Source organism: Struthio camelus, chromosome W (assembly GCF_040807025.1).
Source record: "Struthio camelus isolate bStrCam1 chromosome W, bStrCam1.hap1, whole genome shotgun sequence".
Classification (NCBI taxonomy): Eukaryota; Metazoa; Chordata; class Aves; order Struthioniformes; family Struthionidae; genus Struthio; species Struthio camelus.
Window position 1 is genome coordinate 15,600,365 of NC_090981.1, and position 19,204 is coordinate 15,619,568.

Genomic DNA, 19,204 nt, shown 5'->3' on the forward strand with positions numbered 1-19,204 from the left:
CTTGACACCCTCCCTCCAGATACTTATACACGTTGATGAGATCCCCTCTCAGTCTTCTCTCCTCCAGGCTGAACAGGCCCAGCTCTCTCAGCCTTTCCTCATAGGAGAGATGCTCCAGTCCCTTCATCATCTTCGTAGCCCTTCAATGGACTTGCTCCAGGACCTCCATGTCTCTCTTGTACTGGGGAGCCCAGAATTGGACACAGGACTCCAGATGTGGCCTCCCCAGGGCTGAGTAGAGGGGCAGGATCACCTCCCTCGACCTGCTGGCCACACTCTGCCTAATGCACCCCAGGATACCCTTGGCCTTCTTGGCCACAAGGGCACACTGCTGCCTCATGTTTAACTTGTTGTCCACCAGGACTCCCAGGTCCTTCTCTGCAGACCTGCTTTCCAGCAGGTCAGGCCCCAGCCTGTACTGGTGCCTGGGGTCATTCCTCCCCAAGTGCAGGACCCTGCACTTGCCTTTGTTGAAGTTCATGAGGTTCCTCTCTGCCCATCTCTCCAGCCTGTCCAGGTCCCTCTGAATGGCAGCACAGTCTTCTGGTGTGTTAGCCACTCCCCCCCAGTTTAGTATCATCAGCAAACTTGCTGAGAGTGCACTCTGTCCCTTCCTCCAGGTCATTGATGAATATATTGAACAAGACTGGTTCTTAAGAACATGTTAAGAAGTTTTAAGAACATGTTAAGAACATGTTAAGAAGTGTTAACATGTTAAGAAGTTTTTCCTGACAGCCTCCAGGTTGGCCAGCCTGTTGGCAAAGATGCTCTTGCTCCACTTTGTCAGGTGAAACCCATCTCTCCTCAGCAGTTCTCATTCTCACAGAAAGCCACCAAGATGATTAGGGGGCTGGAGCATATGATGCACGAGGAGAGGCTGAGAGAACTGGGTTTGTTCAGCCTTAAGAAGAGAAGGCTCAGGGAGACCTTAGTGCTATCTGAAACTACCAAATGGAAGAGTGTAGAGAAAATGGAGCCAGACTCTTCTCAGAGGTGCACAGTGGAAGGATGAGAGGCAATGAGCCCAAGTTGGAACAAGGAAAATTCTGATTAGATATTAGGAAAAAAATTCACTATGGAGGTGCACAAACAGTGGAACAGGAGTCCAGAGAGGTTGTGGGATCTCAATCGTTGGAGATATTCAAACCTCAACTGGACAAGGCCCTGAGCAACCTGCTCTAGTTGACCCTGCTTTGAGCAGGAGGTTAGACTAGAAACCTCCAGCGGTCCCTTCTAACCTAAATTGTTCTGTGATTCTAAATTCCAGCAGCCAATCTTAGCACATTGCCAAAACCCAATTAAGAATGATAAGTCTAACATTCTTTTAAGGAGATGATCAAGGCTGTCAGACATTTTGGGCCAGTGCAACCTGATCATAATGTGGTTAAGATCATGAATTACTGTAGCAACACAACCAAAGTTTAGAATTATAGTAGATTTAGCCAAATTGTCAAGAAGTTGCCCCCTGTTGGTTTCAGGAAAAAAATTTTTTCTGAAATAAATAAAAAATGAACACAATGAGGTTTCAGATCTCCACTGTCTCTGTTTTGTGGGAGCCGGGGAAAGATGACATGAAGTGGAAAAGAAACAGTGCTGTGGAAGTAGATACTATTCTACACTCAAATCTTAGAGATTTGGATTTTCAGAAAAGCCACCGGTAGTCCTAACATCAGGCCATTGACAAGTCAAAGTAAGGGTGCAGAAAAAGAAACAAGACAAATGAATCACATTTTATTTTAAAAACTTGTGAATAGCATTGTAATAAATACTTTTAATCTTCATATTTATAACACAGGAAGGTATGAACTAGCAAAATGTAACCAATCACTAGCTTAAGAAGTGGAATTGAGAAAAATGTTTCTCAAGCACCTGTTAAATAATCACATGAGCATATATTTAATGTCATAGAAGTGGGAAGGTTCCCTTTCTTCTATTTCCAGTATGGGGACCTGAATAAAAAGGCAGTCCAAATCAAGAGCTGTTCTTCCTGAAGGTCCAAAAAGTTGCATTGTCCCCAAATGGTGGATCCAGAAGAGTGACCAGCAGTAATCAAGTAGTGACAACTATATCACCAAAAGAACTTCAGAGTAAGAGATTAAGCAGCCAATCAGTAGTATCTGATTATTCCAAAACCATGGTTATCAAGAGGGTTACAAAGCATCTTTCAGGCTTAGCTGCAGGTAGATCTGCAGTAAGGACAGAAAATGTCCTATATGCATGGCATTCTGTTTTGTTCCATATTTATCTTTTCCATGGGCCAAAGTTTTGAAAACTTTCTTTATAAACTGGAAAGCTAGAGTCTCTGCAGGGAATTCAGAGCTCAGGAAAAAAAATAGTGGACTATTCAAGAACTAGCTATAAAATTCATTGGGGGCTGAGAACCCAAAATTAAAAAACAAACAAAAATAAATAAAACATCAAAGCTTTCAAACTTTTTCACCAACGAGAAGAAAAAACCATCTCCCTTTGAGGGAAAGAGCCTCAATTCCACATTATAGCACTGGAGATGACAGAGTTTGCATCAGGTGGGGTAGTGCCACTTTGACCAGAATTGCAGCACAGTCTTGATCAGCCTGTAGTCATCTTTCTCTGTAATCTTCCTCTGCAATTTCTTCTCCCTTCTCCTAGGGGTTTGACTGCCTGTGCTCAAGGGCAGCTCTGATATGACAGTCATGTAACCTGGGATCAGACTGGACCCCTGCTTCACTTGGGGGCTGCATCCCTTGGGCCTTGCCTAAGCATTGTTGCACCTGACCATGTACCTTGCTGATCCTGACCCTAACCTGCTGATTTGACTTCCTGGCTTTACTTCAGACCTGCCTCATTACTACAGACTTGCCTGATGATCACTGGACTGTGGCTGACCCTGGTTACTGTCACTGGACCTGCTCTACTCTTCTTGTTTGGGTACCATGGCCCTGTTGGTGAGGGCACTGCCCCACCTGCCTTGCTGTCCTCAGCTCCCAGCTCCTATTTCCTTGCAGAGCAGCCACTCTTGCTGCCTCCTGACAGAAGCCTCCCTTAATGGAGCTTGTTCCCCTTTCTTAGCTAGCAGAGCACTGTACTAATTCTGTAGATTCAGATCTGCAGGCAGAGAGGGAGCCTTTCTCCTGCTGCCAGAAGTCACAAGCTTCCAGTCTCCCCCATCTTGGGAGTCTCCATCTACCACTCGTTCAAAAGCATAACCTCTAGCTGTCCCTCCTTCCTTGCATCACGTGGCTCAGGCTCTTGCCTCTACAGACTCTCTGTGAAAACCCTGTCTGTCTCCTGCTCATCGTCCCCCATGCTACCCAGCCTGCTCCCCTCCTCCCTTAGCTCCTTCACCTGCTGACTCAGTGCCTCAACCAGAGCACACCTCCCACAGGTGATGCCACTGTCACCCCCCAGCCCCAGGCACTCCCTGCAGCCCCAGACCTGGGCACCCGCACCCTCCCTCCAGGGCTCTGTCTAGGTCAAGCTCTCTGACATGCCAGGGGTACTTGCTCCAGCCAGTGCTGGGGACCAAGCCCTGTGGCACCTCAGCACCATTATAAAGTCCCAAGCAGTCCCACACTGTCTCAAGCAGAGTTTCTGTGCCCCCTGCTCCACTAACTGCCCAAGTCTCTGTTAGCTGTATTCCTGATTACCAGTTATATAGCTGCTATGCAGCAGCAGTAGTTGACGTTCACTAGTCAGGAGTCAGTTGACAACAAAACGTGTAGGCCTTTCCTGATCAGAAAACAGCTCAATCCGGGAACAGGGAACAGAAGCTGGAATGGGTGAACACTCTTATTTCTCATTGGCTAGAAGCTACAGTTTTTTCACATATCTGAAAAATGGCACTTAAAGATCTGATGAGCCTTGTTTCAGAAAAAGAAAGCCTAATACTAACAGGTCATTTAAGTGCAGCTACTACCAAATTTATCACAGATCCCAGCCTTTGTTCTAGGAATACCAAGATTAGCTTTTCAAAGTTGCATTATAATCTTATTTGAATGTTTTATGTATGAAATGCAGTAGATTTCATCATGTTAGGTAGAATTTGTTGTCATATAAACAAAGCAAGATTATGTACTTGCATTATTATAGTAAGACTAGTCAAATTAAAATGAAGTATTTTTATAGTCACAAATTAAAACAGTGATGATGGCACCCCCTGCTAAACACCTCTGATGTATATTGGATAACCTATGCTATCCTGTAAGAGGAGAACTTTTTCTTTAAAGCATAAATATTACACCATCAACACAAAAAATGTTTTGAATGGTCATGAAAACCTGGACTTTTTGTAATTAATTCTGTTATCAGTTATCTGTAGGAAAAAAACTGATTGGTAAGCATTAAATGATTTCTTGCTCAGTTGCGTGGAAGATTGTGTGTGTGTTACAGCTATAATAGATCTTTTGGCCTCTAAAAATGCCTTTAGAGCCCTGGAATGCAGTGGAATTCACTGTAGCAACTAGTTTGTCTATATTCCTAAAAATTATGTGATATAGCTTTGGTATATTTGTGTTGACATACCTCTTCTGAGACCTGAATAGCATTTTTCAAACTGTATCTTAGCAAAGTCATTTTTTATCTGATTTCCTGTCATCAGAAAAAAATGAAGTAGCTCAAGATACTGCTTTGGAAGTTGCTGGATAATTGAAATGTTCAAGTAATGCTTTAGCCTTTGTTTGGAGAAGGGGGGGACAGGTGGGAATAAGTAGTGATTTTTCCATCCATATGGGTATTGCTTGAAAAGAGTACAAGTCTGCCAGTTTGGGATTGATTATCTTGACAGAAGATCTATGAGTGATTTCAGAAGACTTGCCTGCATTATTTTTAGTAGAATTGTCCTAGCATAGTCAGTTCAGCGCAGTCAGTTTATACCTGCAAAAGAGTTTTTTTGCTGGTGTAGCTTAAACCAGTGTCTCAAAAGAATTAAGATGAAAGGGAGAAAGTGGGAGGAGAGTGGAACAATTTTACTGATTGTAATTGTATATGCATTAGAGTATTTCTGTTTTTAGTATGTTGTTTAGAGCTATGAGTTACCCTCTTCCCTCCCAACCTGATCAACATACTTCTGAAAGGAAAATTTTAAAGTATAGATTGAGGCTAAAATATAGTCATGTTTGTGCAAGAATCTGCCTCTTTTTCTATATCTTTTAGTCATGTAAAGTAACTAGTTTTTGGAAGGTAATCTTGACAAGAAAAAAGATGCTGCCATTTGTTTAAAAATGGGCAGAATTAGATTCTAGAAAAGTTGATTTCTTGCTTAAAAAATGCTCCTTAGGCATGACTTCGTCCTTTTCATATTGACCTATCGTAATGATCTTCCTATTCTGAATTTCATTGTTTTAATGGAAGTACTGGGCTTTCAAGATTATCTGGGCTTCAGGTTTGCCACTGAGGCCCACAAATGCCTTAAGTTTTTTCTCTCAAGATCTAAAGGCACAGTTTTAATGAAATTTAGGTTATATGAAATTTAAGATGGTTGTATAGGAAATTCTTTTAAAATTTCTTACTCCATTTCCTCATGCTCCAAACATACTTCAAAGTAGACATGGTAAAAGTTAAGGAATCGTCCTGTTTAGCATTACACATGTAAAATCTACGGTCAAATTAATATGATAAAATAAAATTAATGCTCCTAAGAGTATTGTACCATTAATTCCAAATATTTTTCCATAGAAAAAAGTAGATTTTTCATATTTCTCCTGGAGTTACTTGTTTTTTCTTTTCTTTTTTTTTGTCATATAGCAATATTTTAAGAATGTTATGAATTGAAACTTGCTCTATTGAAGGAAAATGTTTTTGGCTCTGTGAAAGTTTGGCTAGCGATAGCTAGTCTAGTCTTAGAGTAATGGCTCAATGAAAAGCTAAACTATCCTGCTTCATTTGTTAGAGTAAAAACAGAAAAAAAAAGAGTAATTGGCTTTTAAATTGTGCCAGAATAATCTGCAACTCTGTTCCATCTCTTAAAAAATCTTTGTTCCAGTTCAGAGAAGACTTATAACAGTACCAGTATTGGCTACAAGTCCACATTTGGGGATTCTCTCCTCAAGTGAGCACAAACACATAGTCCTGCCATCTTGCCTCAATTAATTTAGTCTAATTCTACCACTATATTTGATTAAAAAAAAAATAAAACATAATGAAAAATATATGTATGGTAAAATGACAAAATTTGATGTTCGTTGTTCCCATCTCTGTATGTGATATGCTTAAAAGTGACAATGTATAAATACAAATTTGTAATTTTATAAGCTGCAGCAGGTATGCTTTTTTTTGAGAAAAGGTCTTGAAAAGCAAAAAACATATTCCTTCAAATATCCCTTGATATCCATCACAATGGTGTTTAAGGTCCCTCTATAGTAGTAGAGGTTTCCCTATGCTGATCTGTTTCTTGCTTCTGTTCTGTATCTAGGCAAGGGAGTGACAATGCGTGCAATGACTTATGCTGAGGATGTTTTCTCCTTTAAGAGAAAAGAAATAACTCCACCCACTAGTTGAGATAACTTGTTTTCCACAGTTTGCAGGCAACAAAATGGTAATTGTAGGCTGTGGTAGTTGGGGGGGGGTTATTTGTCCCAAATTTCTTAATATCCACAAGTGAAGCCTTCATTTGGCATTGTAATGAAAAATGTGGTATGGATGATTTGTATCATCTAACATGTAATACATAGATTTTGTGTAAATTTAGAACAAGACTAGAATAAGGTAGGCTTTTAGATACCTAAAGACATTTATAATTGGAAACTAGGCTTCTAATAATATGGACATATGAAAAATTAGCACCAAGATAAACTGGGGATTAAACTTGCAGCATATAAAGCAGAATATAGATGTTAGCTGACCTTGCTGTATGCAACTGGTTAGTGTATTCACACCCTGCTCTTCTTGGCACTTTTCTAAATGTTTTTTTCTTTCTTTCTCTATTAGCAAAATTGTTTATGAGCATCATAAATTACTTTATCAATGGGAAAAGGTGGAGATTTTTAATTCTGTGGAATTAGGTTAGCACATCCAAAGGTTTTGATCTTTGAACCCTAGAATAATCAGCACCTACACAACAGTAATTGCATAGTTAATTAACTTATTGAAGTGCTTTTGGTAGGAAGTAAGTTTGGAGTAAACTGTGATTTAACAGTGTAACTTTCCAATAAGTTGTTTTTTGGCATTGCTTGGATAACGTATATTTAAAACTAGATTAGTTGCAGAACTTTTGTTACCCCGTATGGCATTTTCTAGCCCTATTATTGCTTCTGATATCTTCATTTACCCATATTTATCTTTTGGAAGCTTAGCATTTGTTGACCATGAGCACATCTTTGAACTTTTCTAAACCATTATCCAGCCATAACTTTAGACCCAATTTTAAAATTATGCAATATAGAAATATTATAATGGTTTCTTTTGCATATGATCCCTTCACTGGTAGTTTTTATATACTGCCCTTTGTTCAGCCTTCATGATGTAGATGTTATAATCTGTAGTAATTAGCTGTAGGTTTTTTCCTACAGAAACTTATCAGCACAGAAAATGATGAAGTGTTTGGTATAAGGACCAGTGTAATCCAACATACTTAAGGTCCTGTTTCTGTTTTTCAAGGAGGAACTACGTTTGACTTCTCTGTTGCTTTAACACCTGAAGACAGATGGATCTATGCATCAAATATCTTTCTGCTTTTATGTTTTTATGATAGAAATTAGTCTGTTATGTCTGGGGCATTACAATGGTAAAGCCATGAAATGACATCAGAAGAATCTGGCAGTTTTTAGAGACATTGGATAGTTGAACAAAACCATTAAACAATTTAACATCTATTATTCTGATTACTGTAGATGGTAACTTAAAACTTAAAAACCTTATCTAATACTATTGCTACCTCCAAAATAAAATTCTTCAGTAAAAAGCAGAGAAAATTTGACATTATTTTGAAGACAAAAAGAGTAGGAACAGGAAACTTCTTTAGAACTGTCAGTGTTAAAACTAAAAAGGATTTGTTGTTCTTACTCACAAATTATAAAGAAGAAAAGTATGTATGTTCTTTAAAAAAATGCTTTGCAGATCAGCTTTTAAAGGAACATTGTCTGACTCTCCCAGTGAGAGGTTATAACCCTTTCTGCCTTTCCCTAGCACAATGCTTTGCGCTGATTTGTTTGCTAATAGCAGTTTACTGTTTGATAATATGTAAGCATAAAATTTTGACTCTTCATTTTTGCCTTTTTAGAGAAACATAAACTCTTCTCTTAGAGTGAAAATCCCAAACCTGATTAGGTTTGGGAAAATGACTATATTTCTTTAGGAAGAATGGGATAAGGAATTTAGAGAGAGCATGAAGTTTCTAATGTGTATGATGCACATTATATACCTCATCATAATAGAAAAGGTGCCCATGTGTTGGTGTCTGCATCTTGATGTATTATTTAAAATATTTTATGCATGTTATGCTGAAGGGCACTGCAGAGAACCATTTATAAATGTCTTAGGCATTAACAAATTGAAAGGAAGGATGGGATGCTCTTTCTGCTTCTGCTGGAATTAACCTCCTTTCTAAATATTCCTTAATTGCTTATCCTAGAAGTGAATAAGTCTGGTAATGATACTTCTGAGTAAGTTTTCTCTTTGCTAAATGATACATTATGATCCAGGTATTTAAATGGACTTAGAAATGTTTCATCTTCCACTTGAACCAAAGAATAATAACAGTACCGTATTGCTAGACCACTCAGCATACTTGCGTGCTGGTTCCTTCCTGCATAAAAGGCCCACCCCAACAAAAAGCAAAAAACTCTCCTTCCTCCGCCTCCAATCCAGGGAAGGCTAACTGAATGTGTTTTGCTCAGTGCCACCCCTTTTGATTACAGTTAAGAATACTTATGTTTTAAAGACATGTGGCTCTCCATTTTTTCATCCTTGTGTTTTGCACCCTAGTTTGGCCTAAGTTCTTTCTTTTAACAGAATCAAATAATTCATTTGATCTTTTTCTTATATGGAGAAGAATCAGTTCTGTAATTAATGCAACAAATTATGACTTAATGCTGGCAACTTAATTCATTTATAGACTCTTTCACTTTGAGGAAATAGGGTCAAAACTAAACAGCAAGAAAGGGTCGACGTGGGAAAGCTTAGAGGATCAGAGTTTCGGAGAGGAGGGCAGCACTTAAGATGGAATTATATTTACCATTCCTCTTTGTTCTCATTTAAAAGATGACACGCGATTCAGTTACTTAAGCTTTCAAAATCTGGAAGACACTTCTATTAAATAACCATATAGTACTTTGTTTATTGTGAATAGACATGTCATCTGTGATGCATGGAATAGGGAATTTATAAAACATCTGAACCCTTTCCCATAAAAAGCTTATATTTTACCATATTTTAAAAAAAAGTTTCTTCCTCAGGGTTTTTTTTTGCATCACACATGTAATGGGAGCTTTTCCTCAGTTCTAAGTGTAGAGAGAGTTATTCCAACTTTTAATTATGTTAATGGATAAGGACAAAATCTTTAAAATCAATTAATAAAATAAGTTATCTTAAAATTGAGTTTTGCTGCTGACAGGCCTTCAATTATATAAGGTAGTTAAGGCCTAAAATCAGGAAGTAAAGTACAAACAAAGTCTCTGAATCTTTGACTTATATGATCCCCCTCCCAGCACAAAGTCACTCACTTCATGAAAGTATTTTTACATGTATATAGTAATGCAAATACAATTGAACTAAAAATATTTGTTTCAGATGCACTTTTTTTTGTCATTGCGGAATGTGGTCATTCCTCTGAATTGTTGTGCAAAATTGAGTTGCTTAAAATTTGAATAGAAATGTAGCAGATGGTCATTGCTGACACATGAGCAAACATTCGTTCCTGCTTTTGCCGGCAGTACACCTTGGCTTAAGGTTCAAAGCAACTTAAATAATAAAAGTGATTAACGAAAATGTGGACCACTTGTGAACATAGTATACTTTTTGATTGCACCCCCTGTAGTAAGTTTGTTTTGAATTGGTAAATTTGATATAGAGTAACTAGGAAATGAATCAAACTATGAATGAATTAAAGCAAAGATATGAAAATACTAATATTTTTGAATTTCAGTCATGACAATAATGCCTCTGTGAAAAAGAACCCCACAATTTAATTAGCTGAAATTAGCATATGCAGTTGAAAATGATTCTTATGATCCCATTTTATCAAAGGTATTTTAAAAAAAATGTCCCCAGAAATGAAGATTTGCTGTTCCTCTTTCAATAAGTAGTGTTGCCTTTTAATCTGTGCTGTTCCTGTTCTGCCCTTACAGTTTATGTTCTGCAGAAACATTACATTTTTACTTGGTAACAAGAGTCACCTTATAAGCTGTGTTATAAATATGGAACAGTAGTATTTATACAAGCCTTTTTCTTCAGTTTCCCTTGATGTAGTTGATTCAGTTAAATGGAAATGTCCATGTTTTGGTCCCAAGCTTGGTAACTCACAGTCATTTAATTTTGTTTAGGAATATATTGTCATCTATATCTTCCATTTCATTTCACCTCCTTGGCCCTTTAAGCTCTTCATGTGCCATTGGACCAGAGAAGAACCTCTTGTGTCCTCATGCCTTGAAAGGTACAAGTCTCCAAACACCTGGGGTTTTTTTGTAATTTTTTGTTGTCCCCTTTCCCTCCCCTCAGGATAATGCATTGCAGATAATGACATTGAAACCTTGTAACTTTTGAAGGAATTAATCTTGTATGGCATTTCTTTTGGTTCTGTAGGAAGTCCTTGGCTTGAAAAGGTGCCAGGACCAATCAAGTGGATTTGGCTTTATTGACTTAAAGAAATGTAATCTCCTTTAAAATTTAACAAAAAAGCAAACAAAGAAACAAACAAACCCTAGTGTTAACTAGTCAGCCTTTTTTAATCTCAGGTCTTCTGTCACTCCCAACTCCCTAGTCAGCTGTACTTTGTAGTTTTCTTTTGAAGTGCAAACTAAACATTTTAATCAGGTGTACAATCTGTGAGTAATACATTACTTGTCTTTACAGTAATTGTTCTCATTTTTGCTAAAATCCTTCATAGCCACCATGGTTTTGTTCTGGAAAGATCTTATTAGTTCCTTCTACTAAATCTAACATATCAAAGGTAATTTTGATTTTTCATCTTAACTATGTCTTAAGCAGTTGCATTGACTACTCTGCTGTAAAAACAAAGAAATGCTTTGGCAGTTAGAGTCCAGATAAAAATGACTTTGATTTATGTACATTGTTTCTGAGTAGTGAGGTTAGGCTTAGCTTTTAACTCAAATTGTCTGTCAAATTGTCTGGTTTTGCTTTGCTTATTAGTTTAGTATATTGCTGTATTCAGCACCAGATTAACATGATTTTACAATGCTGGTGATCATAGGTCCCTTTTCTACAAAAGTATTGTCATTAACCAAAATATTGACACCTCTAATTGCCAAGAAACCTAGGGAATATTTTGATAAGGCTGTATTGAAGTTTAAAATAATTGCATTTTATAAAGATATGTGAAATTTCAAATGAGAAAAAGTTAAATTGGAAGCTTTCTGCAACTTAAAGATGCTAAATGTGATGGTCTGTTTAGAGGAGGAGGATCTGTGATCTGCTTTTTTTACTAGTTCTTCTTTTATTGTTATTTTGCTATGGGAAATCTATTCTTTTACTTCTTTTATGAATTACTGTAAGTCACACCTATCTCTTGGGATATGTGGTACATAATTAATAGTATAAACATTGATCCTACAAAAAGCACTGAAGAAACATAAGCATCTTTCTACCTAAAATATCTATAATGTGGTTTGGCAAAGAATGGAGAGGCTCTATGTTTCATTATCTGCTTGAGAAATAGAATCTTCACATTTTTAAGATTGTCTAAGTATGTGTTGAACTTGTAATTAATGGAACCATTCATATACTATTTCATTGAATATGCTTTTCATTGCTTTAGCGTACATATCCTAAAATAAAAATATTGCAAAATACACTGACAGTTATTATAATGCTGTTCATTATCTTATTTTGCTTACATTCTTTTTATAAGCATATATGATATGCATATATATATATATAGTTATAGTTTTAGGATCATATGACTAAACCTGTTATGAATGTACTAAAATTGTATTCCAAATGGCTAGTTTTACTTGTGGCAAATTTTAGGTGAATGTCTGGTGTATGTACAAAACAAAACTGAGTAAGAAATGTGAATCTGAATAACTGTTACCTCTTTGAGGCACAGCTTGTTTCAATTTAATATTTGACTTTTTTTATAGAGGAAGCTCTCATGTGAAGGGGACCCTGCATTATAAGGAAGAACAATGTGTTCCTTCATTAAATCTACACATGAAGAAAGTGCTGGACTTGCAAGCATCTATATCAAGGTATGATCAGTGATCATATTAAGAATTTTTCTCTATTACAGCTTGTTGTTAAAACAAAAAGGGAAGGGAAAAACTGAATTAAAAAAAACTTCTAGTAAGTCTTAGAAGGTAACATGTAAATTGTTATTTAGGAATTTGTACATGGGAAGCAGACACTTTCTTTCTGGGCTTGTTTATACTGGCATTTTTTGGTTTGTAGAGGTATATAATTAAACATTAGAAACATAGAATCATAATCTAGGTTAGAAGGGACCTCCAGAGGTCATCTAGTCCAATCCCCTGCTCAAAACAAGTCTAATTAGATCAGGTTGCTCAGGGCCTTGTCCACTCGAATCTTGAACGCCTCCAAGGACAGATTCCACAAGCACTCTGGGCAATGTGTTCCAGTATTTAACCACTCTCATGATAATTTTTTTTTCTGAATATCTAATTGGAATTTCCCATGTTCCAACATGTGTCTGTTGCCTCTTGTCCTACTGCTGTGCACCTCCAAGAAGAGTCTGGATCTGTCTTCTCTGTATCCTATGATCAGGCAACAATAAGGTCTCTCCTGAGCCTTCCCTTCTCCAGGGTGAACAAACCCAGTTCTCTCAGCCTCTCCTTGTACGTCAAGTGTACCAGCCTCCTGACCAGCTTAGTGGCCCTCCGCTGGACTTATTCCAGTATGTCAATGTTCTTCTTGTAATGGGAAGCCCAGAACTGGACATAATACTCCAGATGTGGCTTCACCAGAGGGGAAGCATCACCTCCCTCGACCTGCTGGATACTGATACTCCCTAAGTCCAACTCTCCCCCTTTAGATTGGAGACTTGAGATGTAACTGATCAAGATGTTTGTGATGTTTATTGATTAAGCAACACACCTTTAAGAAACTAATAATACTTTAATTGGCTAATAAACATACCACTGTTGTTAGTATTATTAATGCACAATTATATCACTGCAAGTAATACAGTTACAATTCTATTGCTTTTTATTAGTATTAGTATTGATACACGATTATATTACTATAAAGAAATCTCATAACTCACACACATGAGCACTATTAAGTTGCAATTCTATTGCCTTTCCTCCTGCACTTAGTATTAAGGTAAAAGTCTATCCCTCCTTACAAGTTTATCCCTTCTTACTCCACCCTCCCACACCAAGTCTTTCAGACATAGACCTAGTAGAGACTCTGACGGGTTATCCAAGGGGGTTCCCTTCAGTGTCCTGGGGGCTTGGGTCTGTAGGTCAGCTTCACCATCATCTGTAGGTGTCCACACTCCTGCTGTCAGAAGATCCTCCTCTTCTTTGTTTTCCACCTTATTTTATGCCTTATTCCCCATTTTTTTTCTTTTCCTGAACCCACCTTTTCACTATCCCTGCACCTCCTTTTCTGCACCCAAACTCCTCCCAAATAAACAACCTGCCCCTAATTACTTTTTCCTCATTGGTCCCATTTCTGTTACATTCGTACCCAAATTCAATGTTTCCAACACTGTTACCTAGGCATTTTCAGCCCAATATGATATTACTGACAGAGTTATCTAGATAAGGGTGGCCTTGCATCCCAAGACTCACTTCTGACCCTATAGTTCATGCTGGTTACATTTCATTTCCATTATATGCTTTTTGGACAGAATTATCTTACTTTAGCCTTGAATCCCCTACCTAATTCTAATTAAGCACAAGCAATTTCTCATCTTATGCCCAGACAGCTTGCATACCAGAGAAAAAATATAACTCATTTTTTGCTCACACTGTGTCTCTGCCCTTGATTAGTTTTCATCACACTCCTGGTTCCCATCAGAGGCCTTAGCTAGTTTTGAAGCCTAGTGTTCCAGCGGAACCTCTTGCTCTCGCCTGAACTCTTGCTAATACAGCCCAGGATGCTGGTGGCCTCCTTTGCTGCAAGGCCACACTGCTGTCACACGTTCAACTTGTTATCCACCAGGACCCCCAGGTCCTTTTCTGCAGAGCTTCTTCCTAGACAGTCAGCCCCCAGCCTGTGCTGTTCCATGGGGCTATTCCAGCCAAGATGAAAGACCTTGCACACGTTTTTGTTGAATATCATGAGGTTACAGTCAGCCCATTCCTCCAATCTGTCCAGGTCCCTCTAAATAGAAGTCCTGTATTAACAGTGTATTAACATGCCCCCCTGCCCCCCCCCCACCAATTTGTTGTCATCTGCAAACTTGCCGAGAGTGTACTCCATGTTTTATGAAGACATTAAACAGTAGTGGTCCCAGTAGTGATCCCTGAGAGACATCACTAGTTACTGGCCACCAGATAGACTTTGCACCACTGATCACAACTCTTTGAGCCCAGCAGCCCTGCCAATTTTACACCCACTTTATCGTCCACTTATCTAGCCCATATCTCACCAATTTGGTGATAAGGAGACTATGGGAAAGTATATCAAAGACCTTGCTAAAATCAAGGTATACAACATCCGCTGCCCTCCCCTTGTCCACAGCACCAGTGAGGTTGGTCAGGCATGATTTGCCTTTGGCAAATCCATGTTGGTTTTTCCCAATTACCTTCTTGTCCTTCATGTGCCTGGACATGGCTTCCGGGGGATTTTCTCCCTAACCTTCTCAGGGACTAAGGTGACGTTTACCGACCTGTAGTTCCTCGGTTCCTCCTTCTTGCCCTCCTTGAAGATGGGTGTGATGTTTGCATTTTTCCAGTCATCAGGCACCTCCTCCAATTGCCATGACCTTTCAAAGATGATAGAGAGCAGCCTCACAATGACATAGGCTTCACAAAATCACAGAATGGTTGAGGTTGGAAGGGACCTCTGGAGATCATCTAGTCCAACCTCCCTGCTCAAGCAGGGTCCTCTAGAGCATATTGCCCAGGATCACATCCAGACGGGTTTTGAATATCTCCAGGGAAGGAGACTCCACAACCTCTCTGGGCAGCCTGTTCCAGGGCTCTGTCACCCTCACAGTGAAGAAGTTTTTTCTCAGGTTCAGATGGAACTTCCTGTGGTTCAGTTTGTGCCCGTTGCCTCTCGTCCTGTCACTGGGCACCACAGAGAAGAGACTGGCCCATCCTCTTGACACCCTCCCTTCAGATACTTGTACACATTGATTATATCCTCCCTCAGTCTTCTCTTCTCCAGGCTGAACAGGCCCAGCTCTCGCAGTCTTTCTTCATAGGAGAGATGCTCCAGTCCCCTCATCATCTTTGTAGCCCTCCGCTGGACTCTCTCCAGTAGTGCCATGTCTCTCTTGTACTGGGGAGCCCAGCACTGGGCACAGGACTCCAGATGTGGCCTCCCCAGGGCTGAGTAGAGGGGGAGGATCACCTCCCTCCACCTGCTGGCCACACTCTGCCTAATGCACCCCAGGATACCATTGGCCTTCTTGGCCACAAGGGCACACTGCTGCCTCATGTTTAACTTGTTGTCCACCAGGACTCCCAGGTCCTTCTCTGCAGAGCTGCTTTCCAGCAGGTCAGCCCCCAGCTTGTACTGGTGCATGGGATTATTCCTCCCTAGGTGCAGGACCTTGCACTTGCCTTTGTTGAACTTCATGAGGTTCCTCTCCGCCCAACTCTCCAGCCTGTCCAGGTCCCTCTGAATGGCAGCACAGTCTTCTGGTGTGTCAGCCACTCCTCCCAGTTTAGTATCATCAGCAGACTTGTTGAGAGTGCACTCTGTCCCATCATCCAGGTCATTGATGAATAAGTTGAACAGGATTGGACCCAGTACTGACCCCCGGGGTACACTGCTAGGTACTGGCCTCCAACTAGGCTTTGTGCCACTGTTCACAACTCCTTGAGCCCAGCAGTTCAGCCAGTTTTCAATCCACCTCACAGTCCATTTATCTGGTCTGTACTTCATTAACTTGCCTATGAGGCTGTTATGGGAGATGATGTCAAAGGCCTTGCTGAAGTCAAGGTAGACAACATCCACTGCTCTCCCGTCATTTACACAGCCATAGAAGGCTATAAGTTTGGTTAAGCATGACTTTGTGACTCCATGCTGACTATTCCTGATCACCTTGTCCTTCATCTGCTTGGAAATGGTATCCAGGATTAGCTCTGCTCCATCACCTTTCCAGGGATTGAGGTGAGGCTGACCAGCCTCCTGCCCCCCTTGCTTGACTTCTTGCTCATTGGGATGCACCATTCTTGAACCTGGAGGAGGTGATCCTTGAATATCAACCAGCTCTCTTGGACCCCTCTTCCTTCTAGGGCCCTATCCCATGAAATTCTTCCAAACAGGTCCCTGAAGAGGCCAAAGTCTGCTCTCCTCAAGTCCAGGGTTGTGATCCTGCTCTTTGCCCTGCTCCCTCCTCTCAGGATCCTCAGCTCCACCATCTCATGGTCACTGCAGCCAAGGCTGTCCCTGACCTTCACATCTCCAACCAGTCCTTTCTTGTTTGTAAGTATGAGGTCCAGCAGAGCACCTCTCCTTGTTGGCTCCTCTAATACCTGTATCAGGAAGTCATTGATGTTCTCCAGGAACCTCCTGGATTGCTTGTGCCCTGCTGTGTTGTCCCTCCAGCAGATATCGGGGTGGTTCAAGTCCCCCATGAGGACCAGGGCCTGCGAACATGAGGCTTCTTCCAATTGTCTGAAGAAGGCCTCATCTACTACTTCTTCCTGATCAGGTAGCCTAGAGCAAACACCCACAACAGTGTCACCCATATTAGTCTGCCCCTTAATCCTGACCCATTAGCTCTCACCCAGTCCATCGTCCACCCCTAGGTAGAGCTCCATGCATGCCAGCTGCTCTCTCACATAAAGGGTGACTCCCCCTCCTCGCCTTCCTGGCCTGTCCTTCCTAAAGAGCCTTTGTCCATCCATTGCAGTGTTCTAGTCATGCGAGCTATCCCACCATGTCTCCATAATCACAATGAGATTATAGCCCTGAAACTGCACAAAGATCTCTAATTCCTCCTGTTTATTCAACACCCTTGGATGCATCCTATCTAGTCCCATGGACTTGTGTATGTCCAGTGGGTTAAGTGGCCCCTAACTCTTTCTTCCTCTGTTGTGGGTATTGCTTCGCTCTCACAGGCTCTGCTAGGAGGCTCAGGGACCTGGGAAGTCTTAGGGCAGACCTTACCAGTGAAAACTGAGGCAAAGGCGGCACTGAGTACCTCAGCCTTTTCCCTGCCGCTTGTCACTAGGTCCCCTGCCCCACTGAGCAATGAGCTCACACTCTCCTTAACCTTCTTTTTGCTACCAATGTACTTGGAGAAACCTTTCTTGTTGCCCTTCACCTCCCTTGCTAGGTTTAACTCCAGCTGAGCTTTGATTTTTCTGACTACTTGCATGCGCAATGTCTTTGTATCCCTCCTAAGTAGTCTGTCCCTGCTTCCACCTTTTGTGTACTTCCTTTTTGTGTTTGAGTGCAGTCAGCGCTGTTCATCCATGCTGGCCTTCTGCCACACTTGCTTGACTTCCTGTACATTGCAATGGACTGTTCTTGTGCTCTGAGGAGGACAGCTCCTACAAGGATAACTTCTTGAAGATTAGCCAGCTCTCCTGGGCACCCTTGCCCTCCAGGGCAGTTTCTCACGGGATCCTGCCAAGCTGATCCCTGAACAGGCCAAAATCTGCTCTTCTGAAGTCCAGGATTGTAATTCTGCTGTTTGTCTTGCTCACTCCTCTCAGGACCTTAAACTCCACAAGTCTAATTGGGCAGCCTTGGCAGTGACTTAACCTTTACATCATCCAACAGTTCTTCCTTGTTTGTGACTAGCAGGTCCAACAGAGCATCTCCCATAGTCATTTCATCAGGCACCTGCATCAAGAAATTGTCTTCTATACATCCCAGAAGTCTCCTGGATTGGTTACACTCAGCCCTACTGCCCTTCCAGCAGATATTGGGGTGGTTAAAGCCCCTCCATGAGTACCAGGACCTGTGACTGTGAGGCTTTCTCCAGCTGCCTAAAGAAGGCTTCATCTACCTCCTCCACTTGATCAGGAGGTCTGTAGCAGACACCTACTACAACACCACCTGTGCTGGTCTGCCCTCTAATCTTTACCCACAAGCTCTCTACTGGCTCATCAACTGCCCTAAGGCAAAGCTCCATGCATTCAAGCCACTCCTTTGCATAGAACACAACCCCTCCTCCTCCTCCTCCTCCTCACCCACCCACTCTATCTTTCCTGTAGAGCCTGTATCCCTCCATTGCAGCACTCCAATCAGGGGAGCTATCCCATTGTGTCTCCACAATGAACATAGATGTGCTATACTACCATAAAAGTGTTTGATCTGGATCTCTCTATGTGGGTTAGGGGTTTTGCAGATATGTAGGTGCATCAGGGAAAAATTTTAGACAGAATTTCAGTGCCTCACTTCCCATCTGTAGTGGGTAGCCAATTTGTTTTAGAGTGGCTTTCTTTTGTTTGAATTTTTTGTGGCTAATTCAGTCTCTATAAATAGACATTTAACATGCGTAGTAAGTATGAGCGAAAAATTGGGAAAACTATACAGGACTGAGGTGGGGGATAGGAAGAGGACAAAATGCAGTTTGGGAACAGGCTACATGAGAGGAAACAGATGTTGGAAGAAATGAGATAAGTACTGAAAATAGAAATTTTAGAGAACTTTTGCAAGAACTTTAGGAGAAATCTCATTTTCTGACCTGTGATCTAAGATCAGGCTGAAATGTCATGAATTATTTAGAAAGTCTAGACAGTATTGGTCATCTGCTATGACTGTTCAATGGCAGATTGTTGGCAGCAATGCATCCTGTTTAGTCAAAGTACTGCATATGGCCTTCAGCAGTTTACATATGAGTTAAGTAATTAATAAAGGCTGTATTGTTACAGTAATAAACTCTAAATTCCTGGAGAAAGAACAGAAACATATACTTTTAGGGAGTTGCTGAATCCAGTAGCCCATTAGAGATGGGGCTGCC

General features: G+C 40.6%; 1 protein-coding gene across 8 annotated transcripts in view; it reads left to right on the forward strand.

The window, feature by feature from the left end:
- Positions 1 to 19,204, forward strand: part of LOC104153745 (guanine nucleotide exchange factor subunit RIC1) — an 89,192-nt gene that overhangs the window by 42,018 nt on the left and 27,970 nt on the right. For 7 of the 8 annotated variants that reach the window (XM_068925420.1, XM_068925419.1, XM_068925423.1 and 4 more), the window contains one exon: positions 12,231 to 12,338. In XM_068925420.1, the coding sequence (XP_068781521.1) occupies positions 12,231 to 12,338 (108 nt within the window). Of the gene's footprint in view, positions 1 to 10,454; positions 10,565 to 12,230; positions 12,339 to 19,204 lie in introns of all 8 variants that reach the window. The other variant, XM_068925426.1, reaches the window with a different exon arrangement.